A 15,872-nucleotide genomic window follows, 5' to 3' on the forward strand; every position below is an offset into this window, starting at 1 on the left:
GTCTCTTGGTATTCTTTTGGATTAAATCTTCAATTTAGTCCGTTGCTCACCATTGCATATGTAGTTAATTAGGAATTTCTCATTTAACTCGCACAACTTACTCTCCATCGATAAGCTTTGGTCATTTTCGTTTCACTTTCTATCTTCTTTTTCTTTCCATTTCATTTCATTTCTAGCGTTCTTTATAATCTCCCCCCCCCACCGCTTCACTCTTGCTCTCTCTTGCTCTCTCTTGCTCTTTATTCATTTAAATAAGGTGTGGATTGTTAATAATTATATGGAAATACTCGTTTTCCATCAAATTCAATTTTCCGTCGCTAGAAAAATACCAATTTCGTTCAGTCTACATATTTCAATAATTATATTCAATTCAATACGCCTTTTAAATAAAATAAATTCACGCGAAATTCATGTTAAAAGAGAGACAAAGAAAATCATTTACTTTGACACGGTAATTCAACATTCATATTTTTTAATTCACTTGGTAAAATATACACGTTATATAAACAGTTAAATTATAGCGTAGAAAAATTCAATATTAAGTAAATAATTAAATTTATCACGAGTATTACATACATTGCTAGACACACGAATATTTAACTTTCGTTTAATCGTTCTTCTATATGATTATAGCGAGCTTCAATTGATATTTAAACATTGTTTTTCCATATTTTCTGCCATTTGTTGTATAATTTGATTGCAATTTGAATACTATCACCTGAAAAAAAAAAAAGAACAACATTCTAATAATAATATTACGTATAGCGTTCATCTGTTCTTAACGTAATTATTAAAAAATGATAATGCAGTCTGTATGCGCATACGTATAATTAAAGAATTTGAATAAAATTGTTACGGAGTGATATGAATGAGTTTATGATAAAAGGATTTTTTTTTAATATGCACCCTTTGCTTCGGTCGGATAGAGCTTCCTTGAGTAGCTAAAAGGTAGTTCAACCTCATTGAAAATCATTTGACGAATTCGACGCTCATTGATCTCATTATGATTATTCACTGCATTTTCCAGCTCCTTCAAAAATATCACCCATCTTGGACGAAAGTAGTCGTGTACGACACCGGACCACTGTTTATTCGCATAATCGACAATTTCACCATTCGGGCCCCACAGGGTTATCTGATTTCGTGCATTAAACTCGTAATTCTCCAGCAGTTGCTCGTCATCCGTGGGAGCAAGGATCCTCGCATCATTTAGCCAAACGCCTAGTAGAAAATCCTTGCACGAGGAGAGAATCTCTTCGAGATCGTTATACAGTTCGAGAAGCTGCAAGGATGCCGACCTGAAGAAAAAAAAAAGTGTGCAAGATAAGCAATTTATTTTTATAAACGTAAACGATCCCTTTTCTTTAAACTCCATTGTGCCTTAAGTTTAAGATTACTTTTTGTCCACCTAGAAACATTTTTTCAATCACATTATGTTATTTTTCATTTTTCTCTTAAAGTGAAAAAATCTTGAAATTAATTAATGTTAATAAATAATTAAAGTATTAATTAAAATTAAGTATATTTTACTGTCTATCGAAAAATCATTTTAGAATTTGTATTTTTTCTCATCTCGAATTCCAATTGTTTAGTTATTGAAAACAGAGAATTAAATTAAAAAATAAATTATTTTAAATATTATTTATAAATTATACATTATAATCATATATATGAGTTTAAAGAGGGGATATTAATAAATAAAAATCTCATACTTTAATTAATGTTAAATAATGGGTGTATTTAAATCTCGATTTTATTATCTCCTGGATTAGATAATACTTGGATGTATATTAATTAAAATAAAATATGTAAAAACTTACTGTAAATGTGTAATATTTTTAAGCTTATATCCTTCCTTAATGTCATTGTATATAAAATCTGCTGTAAGTTGTAACGCTTGTCTTGTAATGTCAACAATATCGTGTTTAAATAAATTGCTTCTTGTTGTTTCGTTGTCTGCTTTGATAAAATTACCCCATATTAAAAGAAATGATTTTAAATCATACCAATACTAAAAAGAAAAAAACATTTTAATTGATAAACTTAGTTTTATACGAATTTCCTTTTCATTTACACAATAGATCAAACGTTTGTCAAAGAACAAAAAAAAAAATATATATATATATATGTATTTTGAATTACCCATGGTTTAATGTGAAGACTCGGACGCTTTGTTATAACATATTGTCCTCTGATATTGGCTACACCACTGTAATTATAAATTGTATTTCCTAATTTCTGCCAGGCAATTTTAATGCAGTCATTGGCAAAGCCATATCGCCTTACAGCATAATTTACAAACCTAAACAAATAACAATTGGCTTACTATTGACATAATTAGTTGACTATTGATTACTAGAAACATAAATAGATTCTTTTCTAATTAATTGTCGTTTTATGTGTTAATTTTTTTTTTTCTTTTTTTCTTTTTAATATGAATATACTAATGTAATTTATCGATCCAATTGAAATAAATACGGTTATATCATAATTGATTATCTTATATTTATAATTAATCCATGTACCATGCGTTTATATCGACCGGCTTCTGACGATACGACATTTCACTCATCAAATCATATATCACATAATTTTGATTAATTCCCTCTGGAGTAAGGCCTGTGCCAATCATCGTACTGCCATTTATTTGTCTTGCCGCAAATACTCTCTAAAATTACGGGATAAGCATTTATAAATATAAATATTAATCCGATGTTAGATGTAATCATTATTTTTACGAAATAATGTATAGAAAATTTATTCATACTAGTCTTATAAAAAATAACATGTATTATTATGTAATTTGCTTTTCGAGCAAACTTCGAATGCAACATTTTATTTTTTATCATCCGGCAGATTAATATTTTTATAAATCGTCATTGACAATGCATAGAATAGATTTATGCAATAAGTTGAAAAAGTCATTTACATTCAATTAGTTATGTAAAATATGCTAATTTATATTTAATTTATTAGCTTTTTATCAATGACTCTTTGTTGTTATTATGTAATTAAATTAGGAAACAAGCTTTAGCTATTACATTCTAATTGATTCTACGCAATTCATTATACAGCATATCCCATATTCCTAAAAATTCTTTGATTTGTTATTAAGTATTATAAAATATTTAATACCGATTGGTTAATTATTCGAAAGAAATATCTTGATGTGTTAATCTACTACGCAACGATATTGGCTAATAGTAATTATTTTATTATATACATTATATTAATTTATTTAAAACTTAAAACTAAAGATATTTCTTTAGAGAAAGAATTTTTTTTTTTAATGCTATTATATATATATATATATATATATATATATATATATATATATATATACTTCATTTATAATTCCAGATGACCCGAACATTCCAAGAGTACCACCAAAGTTGTGAAGCATACACCAAATGAAAGGTTGGCCAAAGTAGGACTGAAACTTTTCGTACTGCGGAAACTGCTCCGACTGAAGATCAAGGACTATCATTCTTCCCTAAATGTAAGATAGATTAAAATCAATTCATAATTAACCTATGCTTTGAACGTGTGCTTTTAAATTTTCTTTTTAAATTATACTTATGTATGTACAATTGGAACAGATGTTACGAAAGCTTTAACTCGTTCCATAGTCCAAAAATCAGCACTGTGCACGAATAGCCAACCCTGCATTAGCCTTGTAAATAAGATATGTCAATATTATAAGTAAAATATATTCAGAAAAGTAAATATATGCCTACTACCTATTATAATTTAAAATGTCAATCTTATTAAGGGAGTCATTTGATGAGGCTTAACCGAGAGGTCTTTTCTGCAATTTTAATTGAGGAGAGTGAAAATAAGCACGATTTTTAAAAACATGTTTTAGATATACTTAATTGCGTGGCTAAAGAGTGACAAAAGATTTATTTTGCAAATTATCATAAATGAAGTTATAAACTTGTCGTTAAAATGCTTTGTTTGCTGTTCCAAACTAAAATCTGGCCAAATTCATATCCTGGATATTGATGTGAAATAACGTTTTTCAAGTATTTAATTTAATTTATATATATATAAGCTTTCGTCATTGATAAATTAAGAAATTCAGATGAAGCGACAGAAATTAATAAATTTTAGTTTAAATAATATAATTACGATGTTAATGAATTTTTTTTTTTTTTTTTTTTTTTTTTTTTTTTTTAATATATTATAAAAATATTTTGTAAAAATAATAAAATTAAATATTAAGGAAATGTATTGTATAAAGGATCGATCATCGGTAAAATGTATTTTTAACCATCAATAATGAATGAAAAATATAAATTATCGGTTACTCACAATAATCTGATATTACTTAGAAATATCTGGTCATTACGTTCTTCAAATAACTCATTTGCATGTTTAGAGTCTGCAAATAGGACAATGAGCTTCCGTAGAAGTGCTTACTGAGCTTTAATCCCCTCACATAATCCCACATTTATTGCTTTAAACTACAAATTTGTAGCTTTATTACCCAATATTAAATAAATAATATTTCGCCTATTGTATTTACTTATAATCTGATATTTATTTAATAGTGAATTAATTTTTCTGTATTTCCTCGTGCATGGAACGATAAAATTAAACATTAAATTTCACATAGTATTTACCATTACAGATACGAATCTCTGTAATTGCTATAAACATCCTCAGAAATCTAATTAATCTATAATTATAAAATTAATTTATATAAATATAGTCATTGATTGCCGTACTAATTTTTTTTTTCTCTTTCATATCGATTTCACCAAATTTGAGTCATGATTATCGTGTATTTGCGTGTGCTATTTACCATAAAAACATACATTTATACGACCTCGATATTTTATCCTTCGGATATATAATGCAATATTCACGATTTGTGTACATCTAGAATTGAAATGAAATTGGTAAAGGAAATTTACATTATCAAAATTTAAAAAAATAATCAGATATGTAAATAAAATTGTTTGTTAATTTAGAAAAATCTAATGTATTAATAAAAGTAGAAGAACAAATATATATATATATATATATATATATATATATAATAAAGCTCTAGACACTAGAAAATTTAAAAGTTGAATTACGTACTAAAACAAATATTAAATAATAAATGGCAATAATTTTGTATCTACACGATTTTTCTCTCTTCTCGATTATTTATTCCATTAATTGTTCTATACAACTAGAGTGATATAGTTTAAAATATATTTAAGCAAAATAATAAACGAATTGTTTTAATTTTGAGGCTAAATGGCTCCCTTAAAGCGTTGAAATGTTTTTACTCGTGTATTCAAAATTTTTTTTTGACATTTATAGTATGTGTATATGTGTATATATTTCATTTATATAATCTTCTTTTCATTACCAAATTGCGTTTGGATCAACACTGCTCATAGCTTTAAAAATTGCTTTTCCAGTATTACTTAGATATTCAGGATCACCTCGATGAGGATCATTTTCGTTGAAAGAATCGCAGTTATATATGTTGCTTGTACCGAATTCGTCAATGTACTAAATAATACGATAAATAATGAAAAAATATATATATATTTTTCAAATATATATCATTATAGATACTTGTACCATTTTTAGAAAATCTTGTCCTACAGTTTGAAAAAGGGGATCAGTTGGATCGAGCATGTATGGGCTGCAAATTATAATAATACCATTAATGAAATTAATGAAAAACTATATATTATATTTTAATAAAATTAATCTGTAGAGGTATAGATTTGCGAAATAATATATAACTTAAATTCATAAATTTTTAAAAATAATTTTACACGTAAGATTCGATATTATGCTATTTTTATTTTTTGATAAATGCCTAAAAAAAGCTTCCGACTAAATTGTATTTCTTTTTTATTAAATAAACTATTAAAATTTTTAAATATTTGTAATAATTTGTATATGATTATCAATTAAAAAAAAACATAATTTATAAAAAAAAAAAAAAAAAAAAATAGTTCTTTTTTAATAAAATAGTTAAATCTACTGATGAATTTGCAGTTACTTAAATAAAAAACCTTCAACTAGTAAGTTGATAATTATTCATTCTCCAGATATCTTTGAGATATTATTACAAAAATATTTTATGTCTTTCTATAAATATAAGAATCTGGGGATGACTTTAATTATGTGCACTTAATTATCATACGTATAATAATAATGCATATAGTTCCATCATATTGTCACTAATGATCGAATGTACAAATGTTTAAATTCTTAATAAGTAACCGTTAAATTATAAATATGATATATTCAAAGCATTAAATATTAATTAAAAAATAGAATGCGTAAAAATTCAATGTAAATTTATGTATCCATTCATGCAATAGGATCGCGTAAAATAATAAACGTTGTTTTATTCCTTTTTGTGTATTATGATGTCATTAAAAAAAAAAAAAAAAATGTCTATCTTATGCTTTAAACTGTTAAAGCAGAATATGTATTATTGGATAATTAATAACCTCACCAACAATATTCGTCTTCAAAATTGTTCCATTGTTTGATATTTATTACATGAGCGTTGGGGAAAATGCGAATAAAGTCTCTAGGCACATGTCCAGCAAATGCGGGCAGTACAGGAATAATTCCCAATTCTCTCATACGATTTAATATTAAATGCTGCAATTCAATGGTATGGGTATGCCAAGAATCGGAGAGCGGACCACCCCAACCTTGAATATTACCCATTCTTGACCTGAAATATTTTATGAAACATCTTTTAGACGTAAACTGCTGATTTGCTGATTTGCTGATTTGCCGTTCTTTCCAACGCTAGTTAAAATTTTTAAAATGATATTCGATTCAAATTTTTAATATTTATGCACATTATGGACCATGTATTAACAATATTATAGCGAATCTTTCAAGCATAAATATGTATTATAAATTTTGTTGCATTAATTTAATTGGCATTAGTTAATGAATTGTGTATTTAAAAAAAAAAAAAAGTCGAAATTACTGTTTTACATAAATTTGAAATAAATTACAAATTATTTTTTATTATGAGGAATGCAATCGATGCGTATGACTAATTTCTTTATCATACATATTAGTTACTGTAAATGACGAAAATATACCAAAAATATACGTTTAAAAGGAACGATTCAGCTTGCTAAAAAAAAAAAAAAAAAACGTTCTTTTACAACAATTTTCATCCTAAATAAATTGGCAATAACCTAATTTTTGTACACGTTAAAGTATTTCGCCTTACCAACTCAAAAGATAAATAAAACATATTAAAAATATATTTTTCAGTTTTCTGATTTGATTAACCTGAATAAATCTTGTTGTTAATTAGGCGTTTAATCGAATTCTTGTTTGAACATGAACCCAAATGAAAGAAAAACACTTAGCAATAATCATATAATATTGAATTACCAAGGTAAAAATGCGGGGCCACCAAAGTGTAAGCGAGCCTCTTCTTTAGTTAAATTGAATTTCATATATACTTTTTCCCAAATCGCTTCTTGAGCATGAAAAGCAAGAGCCAAATTTATACCATTAAGTGCCATCCAATCGATATTTTTTTCCCACTGACTCCATTGCCACCATGCAGAACTGTACCCAGCTGTGCACACATTTTGATAATATCTAAAACTAATTACATCCACGTTTATATTACAATAGAAATTATTAATTACAACATCATTTTCGTAATGCTGCACGTATAATTAATAATCGATTATTGAAAAATTGTTATTTTATTGCGTATGATACTATAATTATTTTTAAATTCTGCAATTCAAATAAAACGTATAATTGATTGAAGTAAACGAAGTAGTACAACTTCAATAATGTCAATTCTGTAATTTTGTTCTGTACTTCGAACATAATTCGACTAAGGAAATGTAGTCTTATATTATATTTCAGTGATAAAAATTCAACAAATACCTAAACTCAATTTCTATGCTATAAATGACATTAATACAATTATTTTATATTTTATAAGGCATAAATACTAATATATTTATTATACTAAAATATATTAGAATGTAAAAGGGTCCCTTCGTTGTACATTCATTAAATAATTGAAATGCATTCGTGCGCTTTAAATATTTAGTTGAGAAAAATACTAGCAAGATTTAGAAAATTATTGATATCAACGTTAGTATTAAATTAAATTATATTAAATTTATATTAAATATTCTTCTTAAATTAAAAAAAAAATATATAAAATTTATGCTTTACGCATGTGAGGCTCTCTATTCCCTTAAATTTTAAATCTTTATTTTCATTTGAAATTAAGCCTAACAACAGTATTTAAAGCTAAAGATTTCAATAAATAAATGTTTCTTAACAGTAAGAAATATAAGAAATGATATTTACCGATCGTTAGAGGCAACGACTTCGTCAACTTCGGGTAAAACTGCTGGAAGCCTAAGTTGCGAACCACTCCAAGATATATGACAATTGCAATACGTTTTTAAATAATAATGTAAGCCCCATGCAACCGCGACACCGGAGCTACCGGTAATTTCTATTCTTTTTGCGTCAATTTTTTTCAACTATTTTAAATATAAAAAAAGTATTATTAAAATGCTTTTCTTTTCTGTTAATAATTATTTTATTGGAATTTCTATAAATATTGAATGTTTAGCTATACATCAAAGCAATTGAGTTCTCACAGTAATCTAAATCTCATAATAATGAATAATAAATTATTTAAGAATTAGTAAAATTCAACGTTGAAAAATATTTAATATTCATAGTATAAAATTATTTTGTAGTACTGATATTGGAAACTCTGTTATACTAAAAATTTTTCATCTTTTTATGATGCTATCAGTTCTACAAATGTGTTATACGTAACAGAACAAAAAGTTTCATATCTTCTTATTCAAAGAAAAAAAACAAAAAAAAAAAAACAAAACAAAAAAACAAAAAAAAAAACAAAAAAAAACAAAAAAAAAACAAAAAAAAAATTTCTTTAGTAAAGATTTAATATTTATATTTTTTCTAAAAAAAATTTTCTAATAAATATATTCTATGATTATAATAAGAGCCCGTATTAAAAGGTTTAAGAATTTTAAATTTAAACGAAGTTCTTAAGTATAATATATTTTACATATTTTATGAATATTTAATGTTAATGTTATTAATTTAATGGTCAAAAAATTTTATAAATACTAAGTGAAATTTTTAAAAAGATCAACAAATTTATCAACTGACCAATAATATGTATTATTTATCGATAACATTGACAATAGTATTATTATACTTTTTTCTTAATTATCTTTATTTAATTAGAAAATATAATACATTAAAGCTTACGTTTAAACTTTAAAAAATTTTTTCTAACACATTATAGATACTCAGAATTTCATTAAACATAAAACAACATATATAATCAACTTTTTATTAAAAACAATTTTGTAAGCTTTAAGAATACATTTATAAGTTTCTATTATAATTTTAAAAGGTTATTTTATAAGAATGATGAATTCATCATAAAAATAAAAGTAATTTACCTTGAACATATCTTTCCCTTGAAATTTGAAATTTGTTTCAATAACAACTTTGAACAAATTTGCATCGTTTTTTAAGATTCTTTCAATTAAATTTTCAACTGCAATTTTTTGAATATTTGCAGGAGCTTGTGGTTCTAAATGATCTAATGTGCTAAAAAATTCTATAAAAAAAAAAACAAAAAATAAACAATATTATAGTATTCACTACGAAAAAGAAGAAAATTTTTATTTTGTTTAGTTTAGATAAGCTTCATTACTAAAACAATGAATTTACTTTTCATTAAAAAATTGAATATATTATTATAATATAGTTAGTTGTATATTTTCTATATCTATTATTATACGACGAAAACTTTTTTTTTTATTTCACATTTTAGTATATTACAAATTGAGTTTTTTTAATGCTTACTTCCATGAACATCTTTAATAGTGAAAGGCATACTTTAAAATTCAATCATACCTAATTAATAGATTTTTAAAAGAAAGCACAATTTTTATTAATATTTCGTCAAGAAATTGTATATCACTTCAAGATAAATATTTTTAGTAAATTATTTTACAATCGTTTTCAATTTGCGTAACCGAATAATATGTGTTCTATACAATTTCAATAAATCAATTTATAATGAAAGTTCTTATAATCATGCGAACGACATTCATAAATTTAAATCAGTTAGTGTTAATGGCATAATTGCACTTAAATAATTGTTATGCTATTTTTATCACTCAAGTCAAAATATTTTTCTTGCGTGTCTACAAAGTTTTAAAGATAACTCAATTAATTGGAATATCAGTCCATAATTAAAATATGATGATAGAATACTTACTATAGTCATTATATGGAACATCTAACCCTAAAGAATATTTGAAATGAATAATAATTAAAATGTAAAGCCATGTGATGAAATCCATAGTTATAATGTTTAATCGTGTATCATTGATAGTACGATTCGCTACTGCAGTTGATAGTTACTTTCACGTCAATGTCCACCACAATGATCTTTTATAGCGGCGATCTTAAACATTTTAACAATACGCTATTGAGTCTCATTTAAGATGTTTTGTCACAATGTCACATAATCAGATCAACCTCGAAAGTTAATTATAAGCGATAAATTATAAGAGAACTTTACATATATAACATACATATATAATAATAAATAGAAAAGTTTACAAGTTTGCATTAATATTGATTTGAAAGACTCAGCGGGTTCTTTTATTAAACATAAGTATACAATTATGGATCAACATTTACCACTTAACATGTATAATTCGACAATTTTTCATTTAAATTAAAATTATGAAATATTAATTTCTTTTAATCATTTTATATTGGTAATAGTATCTCATTATAAAATACTGATAAATTATGATACATTACATTCTATTTATAATATTTATTTATTAATTTTTTAGATTATTATTTAATACGATATTTAAATTCATTAATATTAATATTCGTTTCAAGTAGCATTCACCATATATATATATATATATATATATATATATATATATATATATATATATGTACAATTTGTATAAACTACATAATCTTTTATATTTAAAAAACATAAATGAAAATTGCAATCGAAGCATTAAAATTTATTTAAATTATATTTCATAATTCGAATGTCCAAAATAAAATTAACATTGATTTTAAATTTAATAATTTTTTTTTTATTGTTCGCACTGTTTATTTTTAAATTCAAAGAATTACTATTAGTTAAATAAATAATATAATATGATTAATGAGGAATTCCGATCCAATTAAATTTAAAGCATTATATAAGTATTTTCGTAACTTTTGTCAAGAAGGAACATTCCGGGAGACAAAAAATATATAAATTTTTTTTTTTTTATATTAAACAGCTGATTATTATATAAATTTATCAATCTTGTTAATGCTGTAAATTGATGTTAAGGAAAAAGCTTGTAATTTTTAACAACGATAAAAGAATTTTTAATCTAGATATACTTTAATAATTGATAGATTATGAATATTTAGTAAAACGAATATTTTCATAAAAAAATTAACATTTCGATGGAATAATTTATCATTTATTCTCATTACAAGTTATTTAGTTATACTATTTTTTCAATATTATTATATTATCAAATATGGTTTATTATATTTATTATATTATCAAATATAGTTTTAATCATTTCAAATAATGAAATTTTAATTGTACGAAGAAGTCGATGAATTATCGTAAATCTTTATCTAATAATTTAAAATAATTATATAACTATTATCGAGAAAATGATCTATTAAAATTCTTGTATATTGTAAAATCCTACTTAACGTTTTGTTCGTCTTGGTTCTTTTAGACATTTAATGCCTATATTTAACTCCCCACAGAAATTATAAAATCAATTGGCTTACCTTACACACTGTTATTCTGCAAATATTGTTTTTATTCTACAATCAATGATGTCTCAATTATTTTTATTATTTAAAAATTATTTGACGATATTATCTACTCGACTATGGGGTTTGTCACGTGTGTCTTTAACGATACGTATATACCTGTGATAAAATATTACTGAACTTAACAAGAAATAAATTTTGTTATTTCTTCGCCTAATGGGGTAGTAGTAGATCTTTTCTACCTAAAAATGTTAAGAAGTGGCAGGTCTTTCTTCAAATTTAGGATGTATTAAGATATCAACATCGGTGTAATTAGACTGCGCCTTATTATCCTATTTCGGTGGAAGGGTCTGGGATTATAGCTGGTCAGTGAACGTAATATGAGATGGCTTGAAATTGCAAGGAAGTCTTAACGATTTTATAACAGCTTCCAGTAAGATATTTTTGATTCTAAAAGATTCATTACATATTGTATAAAAATAGTTGGTGAAAATCAATAATTCTTCAATATTTACTAATTTAAATAAATGAAATAACAGGACGGGGTTGTACATAGTGATATTTTAAGGAAAACGAATTTGATCAAATCAAAGTATTTAAGGGGACGAATAATGATTTGAGTAAATAACAATATTTAATTTGTAATTTCAATCGTTTATTTTGAAAAGTTTTGGCGATGATATTGTGATTTTTCGTGATCTGTATCTGTAATATTAATTTGTAGTAAAAAAAAAACTACATTTTCGCACCATGCAACGGGTACTTTTATTTTATTGAAATAGACAAACAAGGGATTACATATGATTACGAACGTACGATGAATTCTGAAAATTTAGAAATAACGAAGAAATTTTTTTTACACTTTTTACCGCACTCTTTGTACATGTAACCATGTATGATACGCCATTAGATTCAGTTATGTTGTTCCTAATTAAAAAAATATATTGCAAAGTTTGAAACGAACAGTGACATTTCTTTACTAATTGTAAAGTATATAATGATGAAAATTAATATTTGAGCCGAATTAAATGATTACCCATCAATAGAATATAATAAAATTGTAATATAATAAAATAGAATTGTATAAAAATATTTGAAATATTACATTTTATTTTTAAAATGGATAATCCACGGAGACCTGGGGAAATACCTATTCAACCGTCGTAGATGCGGTTATCTCGTGATTTTGTGATTCTTCGTATTTTAAAAGGTTGAAGCTAGTTTGTCATACTTATAAATCTTGTTCTTTTGAATAACCCATTATTTCTTCTGTGTATTCGAAATTCTAATAATATCTGACATTAAGAAATAATGTCGATTGGCTAGCCAAGACATTAAATATTGATTTTATGAATTGTCATATTATAATCAATTCGAAACAATGCCAGTGCCGGTAATAATATCAATATGTTGCTATTTAATAATATTTAATGTAATTATTGTTCATTATAATTCGTATTAATAATATTGTTCAAGCTAATAATTAATGAGAGAAAATGTTCAAAATAAGTGGGATTTTGAATCGATTGAACATTTCACTAAGAAATTTAATTAAAGTAAATATTTACAAATAAAATTTTTAAATATTTTATCAAAAGGGCCATCAAGTTTGTTTGATAATTAGAATATTTAATAATTGTTTAATAATAAAATTTAACAATTATGGAGAATAATTTATCAAATGTATTGAAAGTGTAACAAATAAAATTACTTGTTAAGTATTTAACATTAAGACTTGATATTGATAAGATGGAAAGCTTACTTCTTTACCTAAAATATAACGCACAATCAACTTTTATTGTTGTAGAATGCTTTTTAGTCCTTTATTTGTTATTAAGCATTCGCATGATGTGAATTTATATTGTATGCAGACGTTAATTTACATTTAAGACACTGTTCTATTCAAGAATTTTCCAAGATTAGTTTGTTTTAGTTTGAAATAATGTCTTTTACGTTAAAAAAAAAAAAAAAAAAAAAAGGAATAAATGTGACAAAGATTTCTTTGTGACGAAGACATGATTTAATAACGATACTCATTCGATTTGTATTTCTTGTGAAATTAATATTAAAAGTACCGAGGAAAATGAAGAGAAGAGAAGAGAAGAAGAAGAAGAGAAGAAGAAGAAGAAAAAAAGAAAGAGAAAGAGAAAAAGCTTGATAAATTTAATAATAATTTGCGACTTATTCATTCTTCTTCTGCAATAGTTATAATGGAAATCAGAAACAACTACAATGAAACAATAAATTGGTTATAACTAAAATACATTACTATCGCAAAAAAAATATGACTATAACAAAAAGACATTAAATACATTTGTTGTTATTAAAAAATTGTTAAATTTATGTGCAAATTTTATCATTAAATTTGCAACCGGTTTATAACCTTGTACATTTTTATAATTGCAGATACTATTTATGAAATTACAGTAAGTGTATTCTGATTATTCGTCATCTAAAATTTAATTCTAACCTGTAAACTTTTTTGGCGCGTTTCAATCAACGAATTTCCACATATATTAAGACTATTATTTACTTAACTATAGTAAAATTGCTTATTAAGCAGTAAATATATTAATCCTGTTAATCTCAAGATCTTATATCTAAATATTTAGAAATTCGAGTTACCTGTTGAAACTGATATTTATAATATGTTTTTTTTATTCCATTTAATGTTATTATATTTTAATTTCATATTTTTTTGATAACAAAATACTTCCAAATCACTTAGTTTTGCGTGCGCACTTTAGCTAATTTTAATTTACATAAATTTTAATAAATTACGTAATTATCATTCTACTCTCAATCGTTGATACTTTGCGACTGTACAGGATGTAACGATTGCCAAACATATTTTCTATGATATTTAAATTAATTAAAAAAATTACGTTAAATATAATAATTTCTATCATATCATCGATCCACTTACTATATGTATGAACACAATAATAATTCAATAAAAATTGGTTCAGTTAGTCGAAAAAATATAAAAATTAATTTTGTCGTTTTTATGTCTAGCGATTGCTATTTAAAATTTTAAATGATTATTCTTTCATTGTGTTGATGTTTTAATACATATATTGTATATATACCTTTATATATTTTTTTAGATAATTTAATGATATATAAACTAAACGGCTGCATTCACTAAAATTCTTTAATGTTTCAAATAATTAAGAACTTTTGAATTATTATTATATAAATAATGTAATTCAATTATCTTAATGCATAAGATAAAATTATAAGAAAGAGTGAATATTGTTTTAAACACTTAAATCTAAATGTGTTATTTGGGAAACAGGAATATTAGATTCAACATTGTATTATACATAATTATTTATAATAACTATTATTATTATAAATTTTGTTTTAAAATGATAAATGCAAATGTACAGAGTTGTTTGGAAAAGAATCTGTAAATTCTGTGATAAATGTAATTTTAATTAATCTCATCTACATCGAACATGATTATTTTTCAACGGCAATTACTTATTAATTTTAAAATTTTACAAAAACCGAAATATGTAATTGTCACGGAATCGGAATCCTTTTAATTTGCAAAGTAATTAATTTAATTTTAAAATAAGACCTTTTGTATAAGTTGTTTTATTAATATTACACATAGTAGCTTCAAAACTTTATAGTCCCATTAAAATATGACTAAGATCAATTTTTTGTTATAAAAAAATTATGATAATTATTAAACTAATTGAACAATATGTCTAGGTAAATAAAAAATAATTATATAAATATAATTATAAAATTACCTATATTTTGTCATTAATAAACGCATTATTTTTTCTGGCATATACACTGATATACTATGATATATTACGATATACAATTGAATTCAACAACTGAATGGTATTTGGTGTTATGGTAAAGTTTTTTTATCTTTTAAAAAAATCTCTAATAATTGATTAAAATAAATTTTAACTAAATTTTTATAATATACTGTCGATCGCAAATTATTATAGTATACATTCATAAAAATATAACCAAATTTATTTGATTCTGAAGTAAATTTGATT

The 15,872-nt window shown here is 24.2% G+C and overlaps 1 protein-coding gene across 1 annotated transcript; it reads right to left on the minus strand.

Moving 5' to 3' along the window:
- Nucleotides 1-453: 453 nt before the first annotated feature.
- On the minus strand, nucleotides 454-9,636 carry Naglu (N-acetyl-alpha-glucosaminidase). The gene is made up of 12 exons (XM_011499720.1): nucleotides 9,477-9,636; nucleotides 7,387-7,605; nucleotides 6,476-6,703; nucleotides 5,584-5,647; nucleotides 5,366-5,511; nucleotides 3,589-3,673; nucleotides 3,344-3,493; nucleotides 2,526-2,668; nucleotides 2,143-2,302; nucleotides 1,821-2,011; nucleotides 907-1,298; nucleotides 454-718 (listed from the first exon to the last, which is right to left on the minus strand). Exons 1-12 carry the CDS (start codon nucleotides 9,539-9,541, stop codon nucleotides 651-653), a joined length of 1,911 nt encoding a protein of 636 aa, XP_011498022.1. The 5' UTR covers nucleotides 9,542-9,636; the 3' UTR covers nucleotides 454-650.
- Nucleotides 9,637-15,872: the final 6,236 nt, after the last annotated feature.

Source organism: Ceratosolen solmsi, unplaced genomic scaffold, assembly GCF_000503995.2.
Source record: "Ceratosolen solmsi marchali unplaced genomic scaffold, CerSol_1.0 scaffold35, whole genome shotgun sequence".
NCBI lineage: Eukaryota > Metazoa > Arthropoda > Insecta > Hymenoptera > Agaonidae > Ceratosolen > Ceratosolen solmsi.

What these genes read in the sequence shown, in the direction of transcription:
- Naglu (XM_011499720.1), bottom strand. Translation starts at nt 9,541, where the DNA reads ATGCAAATTTGTTCAAAGTTGTTATTGAAACAAATTTCAAATTTCAAG. An exon ending in AAGGGAAAGATATGTTCAAG is followed by an intron (nt 7,606 to 9,476) that starts GTAAATTACTTT and finishes GGATGTAATTAG; the next exon opens with TTTTAGATATTATCAAAATG. An exon ending in GGCCCCGCATTTTTACCTTG is followed by an intron (nt 6,704 to 7,386) that starts GTAATTCAATAT and finishes AAAATATTTCAG; the next exon opens with GTCAAGAATGGGTAATATTC.